Raw genomic sequence first — 25,550 nt, forward strand, 5'->3', positions numbered from 1 at the left:
CAATTAATCATAGTTTTAAACTCCCAATCTCATAATTTCAACATCTCTGCCATATCTGAGTCTGGTTCTGATGCTTGCTTTGTCCCTTCCAACTGTGTTTTGTCTTTCAGTATATCTTATAATTTTTTTGTTGATAGGCGGCACATGATGTGCTGGGTAAAAGGAACAGCTGTAAATAGGCTTTTAGTAATGTGGCAGTAAGTTGTGGGGAAAGGAGAAGTGTTCTATAGTCCTAGGATTAGATATCACTGTTTTATTGAGCTGGTGCCTCTGGACTATAAAAGTCAGACAACCTTGTCAGCTATTCTCTCCCCCTTAGTTTGGACAGGATGACTACAGCAGGTTGGGATTGGGTGTCTTCCTTCTCTCAAGTCCACTGGGCTCGGATAAAACTTGAGCAAGTTCGGTTCTGGCTGAAGAGTTTCTCCTGAGGGCAGACCTTGTTAAGAGGAACAGGATACTCTGGCATATTTCAAAATGGTTTCCCCTATTGTTAGCACAAGGGATTTTGCTTTGATATTCATTGTGAGAACCTGGTAGAGGTCCAGGAGGCAAAACTCACAAAAGCACCCCCACTGGAGGTTTTATATCTCAGACCTGTCTACACTGAGCCTCTAATGATTTCTCAGTTGTAGTTCAGGTTTCCAAACACTGGCACTGATTCCTACAAAGGTTTCTGCTAAGTTGTGAGTCTCTGTATTTGCCTGTTAGTCTCTCCAAATTTAGGGGCAGCAGCTTATTCTGTGATGTCACTTCTCCTACAGGTATAAGAAGAGTTGTTGGTTTTTCTATTTATTCAGCTTTTTACTTGTTCAAACATAGTGGCTTCCAAGCTTCTTATATGCTGGACTGGAAACTGGTAGTATTCTTTTGAATATTTTTATATAAAGGGTCATGTCATCTGTGAACAGAGATAGTTTTACTTCTTCCTTTCCAGTTTGGATGCCTTTTATTTCTTTTTCTTGTCTAATTCCTCTGGCTAGATACTCCAGTAGAATATTGCATAGCAGTGGTAAACATGGGCATCCTTGTCTCATTCCTAATGTTAGGAAGAAAGTTTTTGTTTGTTCAACATTGAGTAGGATGTTAACTGTGGACTTTTCATAAATATCTTTTATCATGTTGAACATGTTTCCTTCTATTCCTAGTTTTCTGGGAGTTCTCATCTTGAAAGGATGTTGGATTTTGTGAAATGACTTATGTGCTTCAATTAAGATAATCATCCCCCCTCCCAGGTCCTATTAATGTCATGTATTATGTTATTTTTTTACATTGAACCACCCTTATATTCCTGAAATAAACCACTGTCATGGTGCATAATCTTTTAAATATGGTTTTGGACTTGGTTTGCCAGCATTTTGCTGGGGATTTATACATCTACATTCATTACAAATACTGGTCTGTAATTTTCTTTTCTTGTAATGTTCTTAATATGGCTTTGGTATCAGGGTAATGCTGACCTTAAAGGATGAGTTGAGAAGTACTTCCTACTCTTGTCATCTTTGGAGAAGTCTAAGAGGGATTGGTGTTATTCTTCTTTAAATGTTTGGTTTAATTCACTAGTGGAAGCATCTGGCCCTGGACTTTTCTTTGTCAGAAGTCTTCTTATTACTGATTACATCTTTTTGTTATATGTCTGTTAGATTTTCTATTTTTTTTCTTGATTCATTTTAAGTAATTTGTGTGCTTTTAGCTAAAGGTTTGTCAATCTTGTTTATCTTTCAAAAGAATCAACTTTTCATTTCATTCTCATTATTTTTCTATTCTCATTTTATTTAACTCTGCCTAATCTTCCTTTCTTCCTTCCTTCTGCTAGCTTGAGTTTCCTTTGCTCTTATTTTTCTAGTTCCATAAGATATAAAATTATGTAACTGATTTGAGACCTTTCTTCTTTTTTAAATATAGTTATTTACAGCTATAAATCTCTGAGCACTGCATCCAGTGTGGTGTTTTCATTTGATTCCTCTGTAGGTATTTTTCTAATTCCCCTTGATTTCTTCCTTGATCCACTGATTAAGGGTATCTTGTTTTATTTCCACATATTTTTTAACATTCCAGTTTTCCTTATGTTACTGACTTTTGGCTTCATTCCATTGTGGCTGGAGAAGATATTTTGTATGACTTCAACCTTCTATTTTTGAGACTAGTTTTGTAGCCTAACATCTGGCCTATCCTGGAGAATATACCATGTGCCCTTGAGAAGAATGTGTGTTCTGCTGTGTTGCGTGGAAGGTCTAGTTGGTTATAGTGTTGTTCAAGACCTTTTTATCCTTACTGATCTTCTGTCTATATGTTCTATGCATTATTGGAAATGGGATACTGAATTTTCTGTTATTCGTTCCTACAGCCTTTTAGAATGGTCAAAATAGGTTTCAAAACCAATTCAAAATAGGTTTACAAGAAATTAAACCAAGATATTCCAGTTTTAGAAAATATCCTCAAGAAATTATAGTATGATAATAATCACAGCCAACTTGCTGAGCCTTTACTTTCTGCCAGGCCCTGGGCAAAGCATTTTAAATGCATTAACATTGGGTAGTTCTATTATTATCTCAAATTTATAAATGATACAAGTGATTATGCACATTTGATTAGTCAGTAAATACATGTGATTCAAAGCTTTCAGAGCAGCAGTGTTTATTACAGGAAAAAAAAGCAGACTAGTGGCTAGAACGTGGCACTGAGTTAGAAAATCCATATTTAATAATAATCCATATTTAAACTATACTTTATCACTTATGACTACATAATCCTTAACTCTTTTGGGTCTCAATTTCCTCAAATGCAAATAATCTCTAACATTCCTTCTAGTCTGTACTTTATGATTGTTTGTTACCCAAATCACCAAAAACAGTGCTGGAAACAAAACAGTCCCTGACTGAAAATTATTTGAGACAGTAATGTAATGAGTTCCATACACAAATCCTGTTCCAGAAGCGTAAGTACATAGGAGAAACACCTCTACTTGGGAAAGCTGACCAAGACTGTGCAATCATGATAAAGCAAAAAATTAAAAACAAATAAATCAATCCCTAAAATAAGAAATAAAATCTAGAGTTTATATATATAGTAGAGAAAACTCATTTGCAACCACTAATATTCAATAGTCAGAGAAAAAGTTCTGACCAATTCTACATTCATTCATTGATTTAACACATTTATTAAACAAGTATTAAAATCTGGCCCTGAGGGCGCCTGGGTGGCTCAGTTGGTTAAGCGACTGCCTTCGGCTCAGGTCATGATCCTGGAGTCCCTGGATCGAGTCCCGCATCGGGCTCCCTGCTCGGCAGGGAGTCTGCTTCTCCCTATGACCCTCCCCCCTCTCATGTGCTCTCTCTCATTCTCTCTCTCTCAAATAAATAAATAAAATCTTTAAAAAAAAAAAAAAAAAAAAAAAAAAAAATCTGGCCCTGAGCCAGGTTAATACCATATCTGCATGTTTTCAATAGGTTTGGTCACAGTTTAGGCAGGGAGACATTTTGTGGATAAATACAATAAAAGCTATGCTAAAGTTATTAACAGAATTCTATAGTAGCACAGACTCCCTGAGATGACATTCAACTTGATTCTTATATTTGCCAGATAAGTAAGACTAGACTGTGCATGGTTATGCAAGTAGAAGGTGTAGGTGAAGGCTGGTGGACAGCACAGAGGAGACGGTTTTGCTCAGGTCAGAGTGAAGAAAAGGCAGGCATCATATTCAGATTTTAATTTAGTGTTGTAGAAATAGGATGTCAATTTAATCCCAATTCTCTCACTTTGACATATACATTATTATCAAAGCTAAGAGTTATTGAGCGCTTTACATATATATGCATATACTCCCTACATAAAACCAGTAAGATAGGGTTTTACAGATAGGAAAATTAAAGTGGAGGTTAAATGTTTTGTCCAGCATTACATGGCTAGTAACTGATGAGGCTAGGAGGTAAAACCAAGCAGTCCAACTCTAAAGCTGACACAGGATTTCCCTTGCTAAGCACTTCTGCTCAGATGTGTTGGCCCATGCCCATTATCATCTCATCCCACCTAACAGAAGTATCTGCAGAGCTATCCTTGAGCCTCTCCTATGTCATTTATAAAATAGAGGGTCTGGTTATCTAACCATGCCCCCCAATCTTGTCCAGGTGTGCAGTCCTTCCTAAATATTTTGAACTCTTTTCCAATAGATTTCTTCTCCGCACTAAACACAACCTTCCCTTTCCTTCCAGAATGATGAGGAAGTCTACATCAGCTTTCTACTAGTAGGAATGAGAATTAAGAATACTAGGTTTGAAGGATAGCTAGTTTTTACTCCACATCAAAGAGAGTACATAAATTAACACTCCTGTTAAGCCTAAAGAGAAGAAAATTAATTCAACTTCACAAATGTGAAATCAGACGCTACCTTTAGTCCCTCCAATTCATTTTCCAGTTGCTTAGAATAGTGCTCGCTCTGTTCACGCAGTTTCCTGTCTTTAGATGCTTCAGCAGCCACAGCTTCTGTATGAACTTCCAGCTTTAAAATAAAATTAAAAGAGCAGATGTCATGGTTATAATTGTTTTTCCAATAAAATGCTTTTCCCCATGGGAATTTACCTTATAACAAGAAAATAACTCAAATGTTGAAATTCGTATTTAATAAAATAACCAAACTAAAAAAAAAAAAAAAAAGGTTTTCAACAATTAAAGAATGAGATATACATTATTCCACTAATCTGAAAAAGCAGCTTTAATCACTACCCCATGGGCACTAGAAAATCTGCCTGACTACTAACCTCTTTTTTGGCTCTCTCTGTTCTGCGCAGTTCTTGCCTTAAGCTTTCAACTTTTTGCATCACCAGGTCCACCTCTTCTTCCTTATCTCGGACATGGCGAGCAAGTTTCTGTTTTTGGGTGTGCAATTCTGTTAGCCGCTCATTGATCTCCATGAATTCCTGCATGGCCAGTTTCCTCTGACAGTGTGCGTCTTTCAGCTCTTTGGACTGGTTTTTTAATCGCTCACTAGCCTGGACTAGTTCCTACAGTTTTGTAAAAAGAATAAAGTTACCAATTCTGCAACCTAGGGACCAATTTTGGCCATCAAAGTAGCTATCATGAAGTCAAGAAGAGCCAAAATTATTCATCTGAGGACAAAATTAAAAGAAATCAACTACTTCTGAACAGATATGAATAGCAGGGTGCTCTGTTATTATTCTCGATTCCTGATGCTAACATGCTAACTGTGATGAACAGCTGATTTAATCTGCCAGTACCTTAGATTCTACAAATAAATAAAGAGTATAGGAACACCAGATACTATGGTCAAATAAAGGGTATGTGCTACGGTGAGCGCTGTGAATTGTGCAAGACTGTTGAATCTCAGATCTGTACCTCTGAAACAAATAATGCAATATATGTTAAGAAAGAAAAAAAGAAGAAGAAGAATGTAGCAGGAGGGGAAGAATGAAGGGGGAGAAATCGGAGGGGGAGAAGAACCATGAGAGACGATGGACTCTGAAAAACAAACTGAGGGTTCTAGAGGGGAGGGGGGTGGGGGATGGGTCAGCCTGGTGAAAGGTATTACAGAGGGCACGTATTGAATGGAGCACTGGGTGTTATTCGCAAACAATGAATCATGGAACACCACATCAAAAACTAATGATGTAATGTATGGGGATTAACATAACAATAAAAAAATTTAAAAAAACATATTAAAGAAACATTTTAATTATCACTTCAAACCATTTAAATAATAAAATGCAATCTGTAGTAGGCAGCAGGGGAGTATGGAATTGTCCATCTCTGTTGTAATATTAATACCAATTAAAAGATTTTGTAATATTTAAAAAAAAAACTAATGATGTAATGATGTAATGTATGGTGATTAACATAACAATAAAAAAATAAAGATTTGTGAAATGGAATGGATATTTGTGAGATTTTAAAAAATTATACTGAATCATTACAAGTGATAAAAAAACAAGGAATGCTCTTGGTGGAGACTAAGCCTTAGGCCAGAAGCAAGGAGAGAAAGCTAAATAAACTCCCGGATCAAAGTGAGAAACTTAGAGGGAGTTAAAGCACTCGAGTCTGCCTTCTGGCAAAAGGAAATGCAAATCATTTTTGAGTAAAGAGCCTCAATGAAATGTAGGATTTTTATGAGCACAGTAATATGAGCTCACAACCATAGATTCCCAAACACCCAAAGAACAAACAACCATAAGGAAAGAACAGAAACAATAAAAACAAACTCCAATGGTATTTGGACATTAGAATTATAAAATATTAACATAAAATTCGTATGAAACATGTGAGGAAGTAAAAAGAAATCAATTTAATGGGAAAATGACAAAAGACTATTAAAAATGACCAGGCAGATTTATAAAACAACTGTGTAGAACATTTAGAAATGTAAAAATATAAGTGTTAAAATTAAAGACCTGAATTCATCAATGCAGTAAGCTCCACATTCATGAATCAAGAAAAAAAAGTTAAAGCTCAAATCCAGAAACTTTTAAAAAATAAAATTGTGTAGCACCAAATAAAAATAAATGTCCTTAAAAGAAATCAGTGAAAAAAGACAAATCACCTATTTTCCATCCTCAAAAACAAAAACAAAAAAGGATAGACTAAGAAGTAACAATAGAAACAGGGGGAAATGTTTCTAATGAGATAAGAAAGTAATTAAAATTGTACACCCAGAAAAATTCCTTTTCAAGTAGGAGGCTAAATAATTAGATTCATATAAACAAAAACTGACAGAGCTTATCACAATCAGATCTCCACTAAATAGGAACCTCTGAAGATTTACTTCAGGAAAAAGAAAAATAATTTTAAAAGCAAAGTATAATGACAGAGAAATGGAGGACTAGGAAACTGGTAAACATAAATGTGAATGTAAACAAACAAGTGAATGAGACTGCATTATAAAAATGTCTCATCTGGACAGTAAACAAAAAGGATATAAGTAAAACATTAGTAAAAAACAATACCAATGTTGGGAAGACATAACAGAGTTAAAGGTTTGGGAGGTATGGTTTCAGATATTAAATTTAGACTTTGTTAAATATGCATGATAAAATTCAAGAGCAGCTACTAGAAACTGTTAAAACAAGTAGTGAGTAAAGTGGGAAGAAAAAAAAAACCCACTTCAATTAAAATTCAAGAAAAAATTTTGCAAGATGAAAAAATGCTGGAGATTCATTGCACAACAATGTGAATGTACTTTACACTATTGAACTGTACATTTTAAAAATGGTTAGGAAAGATTTTATATTATATGTATTTTACCACAATTTTAAAAAGGCAAGAAAGGAAACAAAGATAGGCACAGAAAAAGCATCATGACAAACATAAAGCAGAAAGTAACTTGGTAGAAACATGTCTAAACACATTAGTAGTCAAAATAAATATAAAAGGGCCAAATTTGTTGTACCAAATTAAAAAAACAATATCTAGACGTTAATAGAAAAAGCATTATTATTAAGGATAGAGAATGTCCTACACAATGATAAAATTCAACACTAGAAAGAAATGCTATTCTAAACTTTTATGCATTCCACAAGACAGACTCAAAATAAATTATTTTGAGAAATAATAGCCAAGAACATCATAGAAAAATTGGTAAACACACGACCATAATGAGAAGTTTCGATTTGACAATCATTAATAGATAGACCAAGCAGTTAAAAAACAGTGAATATAGAGAAGATAATCAAGCTTCATGTGTAGAAGCTTGCACCCAATATTGCACCCTATTCTTCTCAAGCACATAGTGAACATTTAAAAATTGTTGGCGCCTGGCTGGTTCAGTTGGTAGAGTGTGTGACTCCTGATCTCAGGGTTGTAAGTTCAAGTCCCAAGCTGGGTATAGAGATTACTTAAAAATGAAATCTTAAAAAAATAATAATAAAAGTAAGTAAAAAATAAAAAATGTTAACAGTCTGTCTAGGCCATGAAACAAGTCTCAGCAGATTTCAAAGAACAGATATTAAAGATCAAGTTCTTTAAAATCATCACCATTAAAATAGAAATCAAAGGTAAAAAGGCTAAATTCCATAATAACTCACTGGTCAAGGAGAAAAGTCATAAAGAATGTTAAAATATTTAGAACTAAAAACAAAGTGAAAATAACAAAAAACAACAAAAATGTTTAGTAGATATATTAAAACTTGAGGATGCAGTAAAAGGTTTACTTAAGGGGAGATTTATAGCTTGAAATACTTACATTGAAACTTAAAAAATGGTTTAAATTCAATGAAATCCCACATAAAAAGAGATAGAACACATTAATGCTTCTGCCAATATGAGAAGATAATAAAAATCAGGACATAAACTAAAAAACAGAAATGTTGGGATAATGAACATCAACAAAGGCAAAAGATGGTTCTTTGAGAAAATAAAACAGGCAAACATCTGGTGAGATCAAACAAGGAGAGAATAATAAATGCAAAAAGAAATAATATTAAGAAAGGAAAAAGGTTATAACTACAAATCTGGAAGAAATCAAAAAAGCTAATGAAAATATAATGAAAAATTTTATGCCAATAAATTTGTTAGCTTCTGAAATGAACGAATTCCTACAAAAATACAATTTATCAAAACTGTTTCACAAAGAAATAGAATGCCTAAATAGCCCTATAATAATTAAAGTACTTAAATCAATAGTCAACAAACTTTCCCTATCCCCTCAGTGAGAGAGAATTTCCAAACTCAGATGGTTTCACAAGTGATTCCTCCAGGGTTTCAAGGAATAAACATTCCTCTTATACAAACTTTTACAAAGAGAAAAAGAGGCAATGCTACCCAACTCATTCTATGAGACCAGTATAACCTTGATATCACAAAAACACCAGAATAGAAAAGAATTACAAGCCAATCATATTGATGAAAACAAAAAATCCAACAACAAAAAAAGACATTGGCAAATCAACTCCAGTGACATAGATAAGCATGAACTCTGGATAGACTCCTTGTGTTAAAATTCCAGCTCCACCACTTTCTAGCTCTATGAACTTGAGCAAGTGTATTTGACCTCTCTGTGCTTGGTCTCACCATTTATAAAATGAGAATAATAATCATCATAATAATAATAATATCTAAATCACAAGGCTCTTATAAAGATTAAATGATCTGATATATGCAAAGCACTCCAATTACAGTGCTATTACATAAGTGTTACATATACTGGCATATTATTATTTAGGAGATAATACACATGCAATTTAGGTTTAACCCAGAAATGCAAAAATGGTTTAACATTAGAAAAAGTCTGTCAATGTAATTTACCAAACCAAGTTATTAAAGAACAATCATTTAATTATATCAATAGATATTAACAAATCCCTAGAAATTGGTTGCAATAGTGTATAGAAAAGCACATTTAATAAGTCCAATACCCATTCTTGATAAAAATGATCGCAAAATAGGAATAGAAGATAACTTTCTTAACCTGATAAAAAGTATTACCAAAAACTTACAGAAAACATTATTAGTGGTGAAACAGTAAAGGCATTTTCTTTGAAATCAGGAATAAGACAGGGAAGCCTGCTATCACGAGTTCTATTCAACATTGTACTGTGGGTTCTAGCTAATACAGTAAGACAAGGAAAGAAAGAAAGGTCATAAAAACCAAAAGAAGAAACAAAACTGTCATTATTTGCAGAGAACCATAAAGAATCTCAAATATATTAGTACAATTAATAAGAATTTAGCAATGTTGCTGGAACGAAATCAGTAAGAAAATATAATTTTAAAGATACCATTTAAAATATCTTAGAATAAATTTAAAGAAAGGCAAATAAGACATGCATAAAATTTCATGAAAAAACATTTTAAAAGATGTTAAAGATATGGAGAGATACACCATGTTTGTGGATAGAAAGACTGTGGGGCTCTAGATAAAATATTTTTATATTTTTCTACAGATAGGCCTTTGTAAACAAATTTTACTGAAACTTGGGGCCTGGGCTAAAAGCAAGCCTTGTAATTTCTGACTAATTTAGCGTGAGAAACTCCAAAGAGATTTAACTCCTGGATGTATGTGTTTATACTTCAACAGAGGTGGGGAGAGAGAGAGGAGCCTGGATCAGGGAGTGATCCTCTTTATAGAGCCTGAGACTCTGGGCTTATCTTTCCACTGAAGTGATTTATTTATATTTCAAAGAGTCCTAAATCCTTCTCTTTACATTTCCAAGGAGACTCTCAAAAGGGTAGGTGGAGATGAGGGGGGAAGTAGGAAGCATCCACCACTCTCCTTTATATAAACACCCTGACTCACTTTTTCGGGGTTCCTCACATTCACAACATAGACTCCATATATGTAGGGTTTTGTCTATCCAACTCTCATTGCATTGCTACCAGAGGTAAGAATTAGCACACAGAGGAGGGATGTGGTTATTTGTGCTCTACATACATCGCAATACTACGTTCTGCTCTTGAAATCTGTGTGTGCATTTGGAATAATATTAATAAACACAGATAGTAAGAACCTAAGTAAGAACTTAGTAAGATAGTAAGAACTTAAAGATTCAATACTGTAATGATGTCAATTCTCCTCGAATTACTCTACAGATTTAACGCAATTTTAATCAAAATCCCATCACAGTTTTTAAGGAATGAGATGTAGACTCATTCATAAATGGAAATGCAATATATGACAGAGGTTAACTTGCACATCACTGTGGAAAAGAGGGGCTATTTAGTAAATGAACAACTGGTTAGATACACAGGAAAACCTAAAATTGGATCCTTATCTCACATGATATGAAAAAATAAATTTCTGGTATATTAAAAATTTAAAGATGAAAGAACAAACTTTAAAACTTCAAAATAAAAACAGAACACTTTAAAAAAAACTGAGAATTTTTAACCTCAGATTTCTTACACAAGCCAGCAAAACTTTAAAAAGAAAAATTGAAAGACTTGACTACATTAAAACTAAGAACTTCCATAAAGAAAATGAAAAGACAAGCCACTAACTGGGAGATATCTGTAACACACAACTGACAAAAGATTAATATAGAAATTTTCAAGAATTCTTAACCAACCAATAAGAAAAAGACAAACATCCCAACAGAAAAATATACAAAGGATACTGAGAGGCATTTCTCAAAAGAAGAAATATAAATGATAAATGGGCATATGTAAGATACTCAACCTCATTAGTAATTAGAGAAGTTAAGACCTTATAACAAAACATCATTCTAGACCTAAAATATCAATTTCAACTAGGTTGGCCAAAATAATATATCTAGTAATACAAAGTATTGTTGAATAAACACTAGGTGGTGGGAGTGAAAGTATAAATAGGTATAATCAGCGGAAAATGATTTGGCATTATCATAAAAAATAGAATATCTTCATTACTTATGATGCAATTATTCTACTAGGGTTTGTATATGCAAGTGTGTGCATATCAGCATATACATTCAAGAATGTTCATTTACAGTAGTTGCCAAGTATAAGCAACCTTAATGTCTATACACAAAAAATGGAATAAGTAAATTCTGGAGTGTTCACGTAATAGTATACTATACAGCAACTAAATGAATGCTTTATAGCTATATGGATATTAGAAATATAATGAGTGAAAAAAACAAATTGCAAAAAATTGCATATACCATTTTATAAAGCTCAGAAAAAAGCAACACTAAATTATATATATATATATATATTTTTTTTTTTTTTTTAATTTCCTATGGCATTAAAAATTCTTTAGCCACCAAGCCACACTATTCCATCATATGAATTGGTCGGGCATTTCAGTTCTTCCTAATATTTTTCTTTTATAAACGTGGTGAGAAATTTCTCGGTGAGCAAATCTTTGAACGTCTGGTTATCTTCTTAAATTTTGACAAATGGAGTTTACTATATCAAGTATTTCAGTATTTTAAGGCTTTGGATACTCTTTGCAAATTAGCTTTCCAAAAATAATATATCAGATTATAATCTCATCTTCAGTATTTGGCACTGGCATTTGTATTTATTTTTATTGAAGTATAATTAACATACAATGTTACAGTAGTTTCAGGTGTAAACACAGTGATTCGACAATTCTATCCATTACTCAGTGCTCACCATGAGAAATGTAGCTACCATCTGTCACCACATACATTTATTTTATTATATATGATATATTGTTTAGAGATATACTAATATGTAATAAAAATTTTTCTCAATAAGGAAATGATTGACATAAAATTTAGAACAGTGAGGGGCGCCTGGGTGGCTCAGTCGTTGAGCGTCTGCCTTCGGCTCAGGTCATGATCCCGGGGTCCTGGGATCGAGCCCCACATTGGGCTCCCCGCTCTGCAGGAAGCCTGCTGCTCCCTCTCCCACTCCCCCTGCTTGTGTTCCCTCTCTCGCTGTGTCTCTCTCTGTCAAATAAATAAAATCTTTAAAAAAAAAAAAAAAAAATTCAGAACAGTGATTACCACTTTCAGGGAAGTAGGGAGAAAGGGACTAAAAAAAAAAAAAAAAAAAAAGACTGGCCAGGGCTATGCCACAGAATTGGTGATGTTCTATTTCTTAAGTTAGATGGTAGGTTCAGAGGTGTGCGTTATATTATTTGCATCAAAACTCATATAATGTTATATTTATTCTTTTAAATGTATCAAACGAAAAATATCTTAAAAGGAGTATCTGCTGCCTGTAGGATATTAAGCAAATCACTCAAAATTCTTTATCAATAGGTTTCCTTATAGCACTACCTTCTTCTCAAAATATACTAAAAGGATTTTTAATATTAAAACTTATTAAAATTGCCAAGATATATGTTACTTTATATCTAGATATCAGATTCTCATCCTTTTTATGTTTACTAAGTTTGGCTGAATAATCCTACATTTAAATACATAATAATTACCAATAATATTACTATAATATTATTAAAACAAATAGAACATGTTATAAATTCGAATTATTATTAGATTGGCCATGAATTTAAATGGGTCTGTACACCACATTGCTTGTAATTGCATTAAGAAAAAAGTAAAAATATACTAATCTAATTCAATTTAAGCCTTATATAGTTTTTCTCTTAGTCTTTCTGATTAGCTTCCTCAGCAAAAGGTTATTTATTTTTAATTGCCTCCATTTCTTTACTGGCAGCAAGACTTCAAAATCTTCCCCAAAAAGAAATTCATTATATTATCAATTATATACTATATCATTGAATACAATTTATACTATGCCATAAATCACTCATTTCTTTATTGTGTTGGCTAGTATTAATTCCAACTTATTTTTTACTTGTTTATGAAAGGCAAAGTACATACACTGAATGGTTTAGGTAAAGTATTCTTCTCTGGTGCTTGAATATTATTTGCCCTACTGGATGTGTTAGAGTGTCTTTGCTATTAATAAATTTTGTTGATATTCACAAATACTGTTTGAGTGTTACATAAAGTTCTTATGAAAATAACTTTAGCTTGTTCATCCGTGCTTTGAAAGATAAACTGACATTTTAAAAAATAATTAAAACACTAAAGAAATTTTTTTATTATCATCTTTTAAGAATGTTCATATCAGCAAATCACAATGAAAATATGCCTACATTTTTAATTTTTCCATAGATACTAAATATGGCTATTTGCTTATTCTTTTTTATATTTTTCAATAACATTTACTTTTATTTATTTTTTTTTTATTTTTATTTTTTTTTAAGATTTTATTTATTTGTGAGAGAGACAATGAGAGACAGAGAGCATGAGAGGGAGGAGGGTCAGAGGGAGAAGCAGACTCCCTGCTGAGCAGGGAGCCTGATGTGGGACTCGATCCCGGGACTCCAGGATCATGACCTGAGCCGAAGGCAGTCGCTTAACCAACTGAGCCACCCAGGCGCCCAATAACATTTACTTTTAATCAAGTCCTTTGATTATTAACTTTTCAAAAGAACAAACGATTCTGAACTTTAAAATCTTGAGAATATAAAAATTTCTTCATTACTAGCTATTAATCAAATGACATACACCAAAATAATTCTTAAATTTTTAAACTAACATTTTACAGACAAAATATACGTTAGGTTATTGTAATTCACTAGGAAAGCTTTTGGTATACAAATTAAACAAGGTTAAAAATCCAAAAGCAGCTTTAACAATCTATCCATATATTTTTACCTTGTTTAATTCTTCCCTTTCTTGTTGTAGTGTTTTGATTTGTTTTTCATAAGCCTTGACTTGTCGAAAAGTATCATCTAGCTCTCTCCTCACAGAGTTGGCTTCCTCAAGTTGTTGTTCTAAGTGACTTGATTCTAAAAAGAGAAAACAGTGCTTATTTTATTATTTGTATAAAAACAAATGTTTGAAACCAAGGTTTTACACAACCAAATTTTTAAAAAAAATATTTTGTATTTGGTTTTAGGCTTATGGACACCCCATACCACTATGACTATGACTCATGACTCATAACAATTAAATGCTTAGCCAGTTCACTGTAGAGACCTGCATAGCTAATGCCAATGTGGAGATGTGTAAAACTTGTATACAAAAATGCCTCACATTTCCATTAGAAAAAGAAGACCATACTTCCAAAAAAGGACCTTCAGAACCAATTAAAAGCTTAAAACTAATAAAAACGATAAAACCAACCAAACTGACAGAACAGTGTTTCTCTATAGATGGTTATTAGCATTCGTGTGCTGATGTTAGTCAAATTATTATAAGATGGCTGTGCTTCTAGTGGGTGCAGATTCCCAGCGGAGTTTCACTAGTGGTCATTTGAAGAACAAACTGCTTTTTTTTTTTTTTAATTAACATATAATGTATTATTTGTTTCATGGGTACGGGTCTGTGATTCATCAGTCTTACACAATTCACAGCACTCACCATAGCACATACCCTCCTTAATGTCCATCACCCAGCCACCCCATCCCTCCCACACCCCTCCACTCCAGCAACCCTCCGTTTGTCTCCTGAGATTAAGAGTCTCTTGTGGTTTGTCTCCCTCTCTGGTTTCATCTTGTTTCACTTTTCCCTCCCTTGCCCTATGATCCTCTGTCTTATTTCTCAAATTCCTCATATCAGTGAGATCATATGATAATTGTCTTTCTCTGATTGACTTAATTTCGCTTAGCACAATACCCTCTAGTTCCATCCAAGTTTCATTTTTTTGATAGCTGCATAATATTCCATTGTATATATATACCACATCTTCTTTATCCATTCATCTATTGACGGACTTCTAGGCTCTTTTCATAGTTTGGCTATTGTGGACATTGCTGCTATAAACACTGGGGTGCATGTGCCCTTCGGATCCCTACATTTGTATCTTTGGGGTAAATACCCAGTAGTGCAATTGCTGGGTCATACGGTACCTCTATTTTCAACTTTTTGAGGAACCTCCATACTGTTTTCCAGAGTGGCTACACCAGCTTGCATTCCCACCAACAGTGTAGGAGGGTTCCCTTTTCTCTGCCTCCTCGCCAACATCTGTTGTTTCCTGACATGTTAATCTTAGCCATTCTGACTGGTGTGAGGTGGTATCTCATTGAGGTTTTGATTTGCATTTCCCTGATGCCGAGCGATGTTGAGCACTTTTTCATGTGTCTGTTGGCCATTTGGATGTCTTCTTTGCAGAAACATCTGTTCATGTCTTCTGCCCATTTCCTGATTGGATTCTTTGTTCTTTGGGTGCTGAGTTTGATAAGTTCTTTATAGATTTTGGATACTAGCCCTTTAACTGATATGTCATTTGCAAATATTTTCTCCCATTCTGTCAGTTGTCTTTTGGTTTTGTTGACTGTTTCTTTTGCTGTGCAAAAGCTTTTCATCTTGATGAAGTCCCAATCGTTCATTTTTGTCCTTGCTTCCCTCGGCTTTGGCGATGTTTCTAGGAAGAAGTTGCTGTGGCTGAGGTCGAAGAGGTTGCTGCCTGCGTTCTCCTCAAGGATTTTGATGGATTCCTGTCTCACATTTAGGTCTTTCATCCATTTTGAGTTTATTTTTGCATGTGGTGTAAGGAAATGGTCCAGTTTCATTCTTCTGCATGTGGCTGTCCAATTTTCCCAACACAATTTGTTGAAGAGACCGTCTTTTTTCCATTGGACATTCTTTCCTGCTTTGTTGAAGATTAGTTGACCATAGAGTTGAGGGTCCATTTCTGGGCTCTCTATTGATTCCATTGATCTATGTGTCTGTTTTTGTGCCAGTACCATACTGTCTTGATGATTACAGCTTTGTAATAGAGCTTGAAGTCCGGAATTGTGATACCACCAGCTTTGCTTTTCTTTTCCAACATTCCTCTGGCTATTCGGGGTCTTTTCTGGTTCCATACAAATTTTAGGATTATTTGTTCCATTTCTTTGAAAAAAAGTTGATGGTAGGGATTTTGATAGGGATTGCATTAAATCAAACTCTGATTTCTGAAAGCAAATATTTGAAAACCTCTGATCTAAAAGAGGAGACTGAGGCCTAGGGAGCTGAATATCTAGCCTGACGTCACATTGCTAAATGCGTATCAGAGCAAAGATGACAGCTCACTCCTGCATCAGCCTCTCCAACTGGGAAAGTAATGTTATCAAACAATACTTAACATTTATCACTTCAGAAGAGTTATTAGGAAACAAAATAAAATTACTAATTTTAATACACGCTTAAATAAAATTTAATAAATTGATATAAAATATTCCTGGCATCAAAAGTAAATTAGCAAATTAAAGAACTGAAGCCCATAAAAAGAGAAATCTAAACACATTCATTGTGAATTTCTGTCCTAGATATTTTCTATTCTTTATAACCTGTTACTCTGAATGTCATCTCCAGACAAGTAGCATTAGCATCCTCTGCGAGCCCATCAGAAATGCAAAATCCCGGGCCCCACCCACCCCATACTTGAATATGAATCAGATCTATATTTGAACAAGATCCCCAGGTCTTGCAAATTCAAGTGTGGGAACAGGTGCATAAAGTATTGCACACTGAGTTGAATGGTTTCAATAAATGAAGTAGTGTTTATAATACACTAGTCCTATTAAAAAGAGCATTTCATGTGTATAGTAAGTCCTGTGGTCAAAAAGGCACTAAAATACATTACTGTATCATATACTAACTGGTGCTAGATTCCCTAAATAAAATAATTTACTGATATTCAGTGCCCTAACTCATAGATTTATTAAGAGCTTGTTTATCTTAGGTATTTTGAAAGTCTGGATACATTTATGGATACCATAGTTTTTTAACAATTTTCAAAAATATCTGCAAAGTTGCATTTAACTAGTTTTCATTTTGTCTAACAGTATAATTTTAATAGTCTTAATAAATATTTCACTTGAAGAATGTTTCACTAAAAGATTATAGGATGTATAATCTTAAAGATCACAGGACATGTAGTCATATTCAGAAAATTATATTTTATCATTTTCTCAAATTTCAGCATTGCATGTAGGAACTTTTCTGTTTATACTAATTTCTTTGAAACCTTTTTAAGTGATATTTTTCTTTTTAAGTTTTTAACATTTTTAAGATTTCAACAATTTGTTATTACTAATAATTTGGAGTCAAAATTGAGTATGTGACACAGCTAACTTCAATCCCATTTTATGGTTAAGGCATGTCCGTCTGAAGTAGTCATATGGCCCGTTTCGTAATCCCTTCTGAGAATGTCCACCTCCTTTCCTGCACTCTGAAGAGCTCTTCCCTAGCATATTAACGTTTTTTGCAAACTACTGAGTCATTCACTTATCTCAACTGCTTTTTGTTAGAAACAAAAATGAAATCAGTGTTTCATAAAATGTCTGCATCACATAAAGTTTACGGCAAAATGACTCCGTGGGATGGGTTTCACAGCCATCATGGATGGTTTATTGTCTTCTTTCAGTTTAGGTTAAATTCCAGTTTTATCCCAGCCATTTCGCTTTGGCTGCTTTGCAATGAAGCTGTTAGGTATATATATGAATTCTATGTCACATTTTCATGTTTTACATAGACCAACTGGAGAAGACAAAATCGATTATTTATAAAATCTTCCCATATGAAGAGAAGTATTACACTTGCATTTGATATACACAGAATTTTGCATTCCCCCAAGATAAAAACCCCAAATCAGGAAAAATCCAAAATGCACTGAATTTTGGCCAACCACTCTAAAATGGCTAAGGTGTAGGAGTGTTTACTTTTACTACAGCAAACAGTGAATTGGATCAAAACTTTGAAAGAAATCCTCAAAGACAGGGCGCCTGGTTGGCTCAGTTGGTTAAGCATCTGCCTTTGGCTCAGGTCATGATCCCAGGGTCCTGGGATCGAGCCCGCATCGGGCTCCCTGCTCAGCAGGGATCCTGCTTCTCCCTCTCCTGCTCCCCCTGCTTGTGCTCTCTCTCTGTCAAATAAATAAATAAAATCTTAAAAAAGAGAAATCCTTAGAGACTATCGAAAAAGATCTCATGAACCATGATTAGCCATAACATTTAGATGGAGTAATTGAACACCAGTTTTAGTGAATAAACAGAAGAAGCAGTACTAGCAAAGTGGGTTAGCTCATCCCAACTAAATGGTTCTTAGCTCACTGTTGCTAGTACAATTGTCAAATTCAATCTGTTAGTAATGAGGATTTAATAAGGGATTAACACACAGTAAATAAGTTTTCTTTGCACTGTGTCGCATATAAGAGAAATATAAAACAGAGTCTCCATCTGAAGGAGATGACCAAGTCAGGAAGACAAGTGTAACACTCTTCATAAATGAAGCAGAAAATCAAATGTGTGGCAGGTGATATGGGAGCTCTGGGAATCACTCAGAGTGGAGCGCGGGCAAACCACATGGGGCAAGGGCAGCACTCAGCAGGGTAGAACCATCAAAGCATCTCACCCCAATCCACAGCTCCCTACATTCTTACTCCTAAAATAATCCAGAACTCTTCTGAGATGTGAAGAGATCTGACTTCGAATCATGACGGGGGAAAACAGGTTCCCCTATTTTCACCCCCCTCCTTCCATTCACTCTTTTATACTTTACTTACATGATATAGTGTGTGTGGGAGACAGACAGATGGACAGTGAAAGAGAGAGAGGGAAAGAGAGTTAGTTTAGTGCTGAAGAGATAGAACACGGAGGCACAACCCACCCGTCTCAAGGCAACAAAGGAAACGGGGTTATGAAGCACATTATAGGTTACAATAATTATTTTATTTAGGAAGTAAGAAACCATTCCTTTATTTTCTCATGGAAAAATATTAAATGAGAGGATGAATTTTTATTTTTATCTGCAGATGGTCAAGAAGTATTTATTGAGTGTCTGTTAGAAGACACAAGGAAACTGTCTTACCCTCCGGGAGTTTAGAGCATGATGAGGAAAGCAGATTTTAAAAAGTAATTGTAAGTAGTCACAAACTTATTAAGTGTTCCAGAAGTTTAAATATATTATAAAACACTGCCATTGGAAGAAAAGATAGAAAGACACCGGTGATGCATATTTGTTCACACAAAGATCTTGCTTAAGAAGTAGCTAGAGGAACATCATTTAGAAGGTGATTTAGATACTTTTTTTCCTTTATGGCCACGAGTATAGTCGGGGCCACTCATCAGGCAGGTCCCTAGGGAGCCTATGCTTTATCTCTAGCTCTTATGTCAAATGTTTAAGGCAGTGTGGGTGTAATTATGAATGAGACACAGATGACAAATACCCTCAGCCTGACCACTATGCTTCTGGAACCTACTATAATTTTTGGTACAGAGTAGCAATTCCATAAAGATGCTTATGGATTGAATTAAGAATGAATGAATGTTGCTGGTGGGAATGTAAATGGTACAGCTGCTGTGGAAAACAGTGTGGCAATTCCTAAAACGTTAAACACAGAATTTCCATATAAACCCAGGAATCCCACTTCTTGCTATATGCCCAAAGGAAGAGAAAGCAGGGACTTAAACAAAGATATGTAACCTCATGTGCAAAGCAGCATTATTTACAATAAACAAAAGGGGGAACCAAACCCAGCGCTGGTTGGCGGATGAATGAATAAACAACATGGAGTGTTTACATATACACAATAGGACGCTGTATTGGGAAAGACATTCTGACACCTGCTACGACATGGATGAACCTTGAAGACACTATGTGCTAACTGATATAAGTCAGTTACAAAAGGACAGATGTTGTACAACTGCATGTATATGAAGTTCCTAGTCAAATTCAGAGAAACAGAAAGGAGAACGGGGGTTGCCAGGGGGTGGAGGTGGGAGGAATGGGGAGCTGGCATTTGATGGGTGGAGAGTTTCTGTTTGGGAAGATGACAAGCCATGGAGACAGAGGGTGATGGTCGCACAGCATGTGAATGTGTTTAATGCTACTGATCTGTACATTTAAAAAATGGTTAAAATGCTAATTTCTATATTCTATACATTTTACCACAATAAAAAGGGTTTAAAAATGAATGAATGATATTGAAGAGATGGAATGCAATTGAGGGCACAGAGACCAGCACTTGGCCAAGAAAAAAGAGGCAGGGAAGGAAAAATTCTAAAAGGAGGATTTACCCTTTCTCTCAACGTCATTTTCAATGGTTCTGTCCCACCCCTGGGAAAGGCTGAAACATCAGGAGTGAAGAGCAGTCATATAAGCACAAGTTTAGGGAGAAGGAAGGAGTAAAGAAGGAAATCTCAATCAACAGGAGTTGAACGGTAACTCCATCCGGGCACCACTGATTTGTACGTAAGGCATGAGTGTGTTGGGAACTGCCTGTAAAGACACAACGTAGGAAGACACTTCAGGAAGTGGTCAAAGGTTTCCAAGAGCGAAGTTCCACTTCGTCACTCACTCATCAACAAATACTGACTAGGGGATTTTTATGTGTCAAGCACTCTTCCACGCACATGTACATATCAATGAGTAAAATGGTCAAAGTTCCTACTTTCAAGACACTGACAGTCTAGTAGTGAGGGAAGTAAAGCAACATTCAAATGAAAACTATGTCAGTGGTAGAACGTATTATAGAGGAGTATAAGACTGCCAGGTGAAGAATGTCTCCAGCAAACAAGCAAAAATGAATTAATGAGGAAGGAAAGAAGGAAGGAAGGAAGGGAAGGAGGGAGGAAGGAAGAACAAGGGGGTGGAGAAAGAAAAGAGATAAAACAACACAAACAATGTGAAACTCTGAAGGTGATCAAGTAGGACTAAGAGTAGTCCTATGGCGGGAATCAGCCGCTGAGGCATAGTAACAAGATGAGAAGCTGGAGAGGCAAATACATGCGCCATAATGAAGGCCCTTGGAAACAACTGAGAAATTTTACTCTCATCCTGGAGCCAGTGGGGATCCATAGAAAACATCTAAGCATGTATGCTGAAGCTGTGATGTCATGGGGTTTACATGTGAAGAGCTTACTCAGGGGACCTCTGCTTCCAGAAAGACAGAATAGATGTACTTCCCGCTTCCCATTAACTGCAACGAAAACTCCTGGACATCATACATAAAACAAACATAAGAAAACTGAAATTTGGAGAGAAAAGGATGACCGACAGGGACAAGGGAACATGACACGGTGGTGTCAGGAATGCTGGACCAACACAGTGGGAAGTTCCCTGGGTTGAAACTGGCAACGCAGAAATGCCAACAAGCCCCAACAAAAGCCTACACTTTTTACCCAAAGGACCAGGAAAGGAGCAAACTAACAAGACAGAACACTTTCAGAAAATAACCATTCTACTCACGTTAAACAACACAAACAACTTGCCCACGACCACGTCCATCAGCAAAGGACACGTGACGAGCTAGAGTTCCAATCACATAAGGCTATGATGAGGTGCCCAAACACACTGTAAGGAGAGGACTAGCAAAGGGCCAGAATATTCAACCCCACTGGTTGGTAACAAGCCTGTCCCACACACAGTATCAGTGGAGACCACGTGGCCAACTAGCACTTCCACCCCCTCCCCCAACAGTAGTGAGGTTCTCCACTGTCCCCACATTGGGGTGGGGTCAGAAGAAGTAAGAACGTCCACCACTGCCCAGCGGTATTAAGGCCAGGCCCACCACAGTGTCAGTAGAAACCAGGTGGGGGCCTGGAACACCCAACCCCTTCCAGGAAGGAGGAGGAGCCCTTCTTTGGGTATCAAGGGAGGCCTAGTGGGGAAACTGAACTTTTACTTCAACCTAGCAATCTACCATTGCTGAAGTGGTGGCAGGAAAAGCCAGCTAAAATGGAAGGTTTAAATAAGATTCAGAGTCACTAACTGAAAATCCTATCAGGAAACAGGAAAACCTCAACTTGAATGAGAAAAGAAAATCAATAGATGCTGACACTGAAATAGTAGAGATGCTAGAAATATCTGACAAGGGGCATCTGGGTGGCATAGTCAATTAAGCGTCCGACGCTTGATTTTGGTTCAAGTCATGATCTCAGGATTGTGAGATCAAACCCTGTGTCAGGCTCTGCATTGAGTGTGGAGCCTGCTTAAGATTTTCTCTCCCTTGCCCTTTGCCGCTCTCCCTGCTCGCATGCTCTCTCACTCTCTCTCTAAAATAAATAAAATCTTTTAAAAATATATCTGACAAGACATTAAAACAGTTATGATAAAAATGCTTCACTGAGCAATTATGAATACATCTGAAATAAATCAACAAACAGAAGACCCAAGCGAAGATATAGGAAGTCTCGGCAAAAAAACAGAAGTTTACAAAAAACAAAATGGAAATTTTAGAAATAAATAAATAAAATGAAAATCTGGGTGGATGGACTCAATTGGGATCGGCGGAAAGAATCAGTGAAATGGAAGATAAGACAGTAGATATTGACCAATCTGAACAGCAGAGAAAAAACAGAATGAAAACAAAAATGAACAGAGACCCAAATATTTATGGGCTGATAACAAAAGATCTAACATCCATGTTATCAGAGTCCCAGAAAGAGAAGAGAAAGTAGGCAGGTCTGTAAAAGTACTCAAAGTAGTAAGGTCTAAAAACATCCCAAATTTAGCAAGACACATAAACCTACAGATTCCAGAAGATGAACGAATCCCAAACCGAATAAACCCAAAGAAATTCATGCCAAAACACACCATTAAACATCAGAAAACTATAAAAGGAGAAAAACCTTGCAAGCAGCCAGAGAAAAATACCACCTTAGATAAATACTCAGAATAACAGTGAATTTCTCCTCAAAAATGAGGGAGTCCTAAGGAAGTGGTACAATATTTTTCAGATGTTAAAACGAAAGAACTATCAACCTAGGATCCTATGCTCTGCAAAAATATTCTTTAGTAATAAAGAGAAAATTAAGACATTCTCAGATGAATAAAAGCTAAGAGAATTTGCTGATAGCAGAGCTATCTTAAAAAAAAAATGGCTAAAGGAAATTATCTAACGAGAAAACAAACAACAGAACAAAGAGCTCAGCAATATCAGGAAGAAAGAAAGAGCACTGTATATAAAGTATGGGTAAATCCGCAAGGATTTTTTTCTCCTCTTCAGTTTTCTAAATTATATTTTACAGTTACAGGAAATATTATACCCTTGTCTTATGTGCTTCTAAAACATATGAAGAAAAATACTTAAAGCAATTATAAAATAAACCAGGAGAATAAACAATTGGTATCAACATAAAACAGACTGTTATAACTAAGGATTTTATGTGAGCCTCATGGTAACCATAAAGCAAACAACTACAGGAGGTACACAACAGATAAAGAGAAGGGAATCAAAGCATAACACTACAAAAAATCATCAATTTACAAATGAAGCCAATAAGAGAGGAAGAAAGAAACCAAGGAACTATAAAACACCAGAAAACAATAGGATGACATTAGTAAATCCTTACCTATTAATAATTACTTTAAATACAAATAGATTCAATTCTCTAACAAAAAGACCTAGAGTGGCTGGATGGATTAAAAAAACAAGACCCAGCTAGATGCTGCCTATAAAAGGCTCACTTCAGCTTTAAGGAGACACAAAGACTCAAAATGAAGGGATCTGACAAGATATTATTCCATGCAAGTGGAAACAAAGAGAACAAGGGTAGCTATACTTAGACGAAATAAATGTTAAGTGAAGAATAGTAACAAGACACAAGAAAGTTACTGTGTAAGAATAAAAAGTCCAAATCATCAAGAAGATAGGAAACTTATAAATATATATGCACCCACTACTGTAGCACCTAAATATACTGAATAGATACAACAGATGTGAAAGGAGAAACAGACAATACAATAATAGCAGGGGACTTCAATACCCTACTTCCAACAATGTATACATCATTCAGACAGAAAATCAGTAAGGAAACACTGAATGTGAACTACAGACCAAATGGATCTAACAGACATATACAGAACATTCCATCCAACAGCAGCAGAATATACATTCTTCCCAAACACACATGGAACAGGATACATCAAAAGTTAGCTTACAAAACAAGTCTTAAGAAATTTAGCAAAAACTGAATTCATAACAAGGATCTTTTCTAAGCAAAAATTATGACACTAGAAATCAATAAAGGAGGAAACTGGAAAACTCATAAAAATATGGAAATTGAACAATACACTCCTGAACAACCAATGGATCACAAAAATGAAAGGGAATCAAGAAATATCTTGTAACAAACAAAAATGGAAACACTATATATCAAAACTCATAGAATATGACAAAAGCAGTTCTAAAAAGGAAATTCATGGTGATAAACACCTACATTAAAAAATGAAAGGTCTCGGGGAGCCTGGGTGGCTCAGTTGGTTGGGTGACTGCCTTCAGCTCAGGTCATGATCCCGGAGTCCTGGGATCGAGTCCCACATCGGGTTCCTGGCTCGGCAGGGAGCCTGCTTCTCCCTCTGACCATCTCCCCTCTCATGCTCTTTCTCGCTCTCTTTCTCAAAAAAAAAAAAAAAAAAAAGTCTTTAAAAAAAAATGAAAGGTCTCAAACACCTAACTTTATACATCAAACAGCTAGAAAAAGAACAAACTAAACCTAAAGTTGTAGCAGAAGAAAGGAATTAACAAAGATCAGAGCAGCAATAAATGAAATAAACATCAGGAAAACAGAAGAAAAGATCAATGAAACGAAGATTGTTTTTTGAACAGATAGGCAAAATTGGCAAAATTTTAGGTAGGCTTAAAAAAAAGAGAAGACTTATATAAATTAAAATCAGAAATGAAAGAGGAAATAATTAAATGAGCAGCACAGAAATACAAAGGTCATAAGAGACTACTATGAATGATTACATGCCAGTAAACTGGATAACCTAGAAGAAATTGATAAATTTATAGAAACATACAACCAAGTAAGACCAAATCGTGAATAAGTTAAAAAATCTGAACAAACCAATAATGAGTAAGGATGATGAAAGAAAAACCCATGACCTGATGGTTTTACTGGTGAATACTACCAAACACTTTAAAAAGAATTAATACCAATCCTTTTCAAACTCTTCTAAAAAATGGAAGAGGAGGAAATCCTTTCAAACTCATTTTATGAGGCCAGCATTACACTGATACCACAGCCACACAAGAACCACCAAAAGCAAAAACCAACAAGTGGGACTACCTCAAACTTACTTCTGAACAGCAAAGGAAACCATCAACAAAATAAAAAGGCAACCAATGGATGAGAGAAAATATTCACAAATCATATATCTGGTAAGGGGTTAATATTGAAAATATATTTTATTTAT

The 25,550-nt window shown here is 35.2% G+C and overlaps 1 protein-coding gene across 19 annotated transcripts in view; it reads right to left on the bottom strand.

Moving 5' to 3' along the window:
* CDC42BPA (CDC42 binding protein kinase alpha) overlaps positions 1-25,550 on the bottom strand; it is a 333,148-nt gene that overhangs the window by 117,162 nt on the left and 190,436 nt on the right. For 17 of the 19 annotated variants that reach the window (XM_078077877.1, XM_078077871.1, XM_078077866.1 and 14 more), the window contains exons 12-14: positions 14,082-14,215; positions 4,758-5,000; positions 4,388-4,498 (exon numbers count right to left, since the gene is read on the bottom strand). In XM_078077877.1, the coding sequence (XP_077934003.1) occupies positions 4,388-4,498; positions 4,758-5,000; positions 14,082-14,215 (488 nt within the window). The remainder of the gene's footprint in view (positions 1-4,387; positions 4,499-4,757; positions 5,001-14,081; positions 14,216-25,550) is intronic. The other 2 variants (XM_078077878.1, XM_078077870.1) reach the window with 1 other exon arrangement.

This window comes from Halichoerus grypus, chromosome 7 (assembly GCF_964656455.1).
Source record: "Halichoerus grypus chromosome 7, mHalGry1.hap1.1, whole genome shotgun sequence".
NCBI classification, from domain to species: Eukaryota; Metazoa; Chordata; class Mammalia; order Carnivora; family Phocidae; genus Halichoerus; species Halichoerus grypus.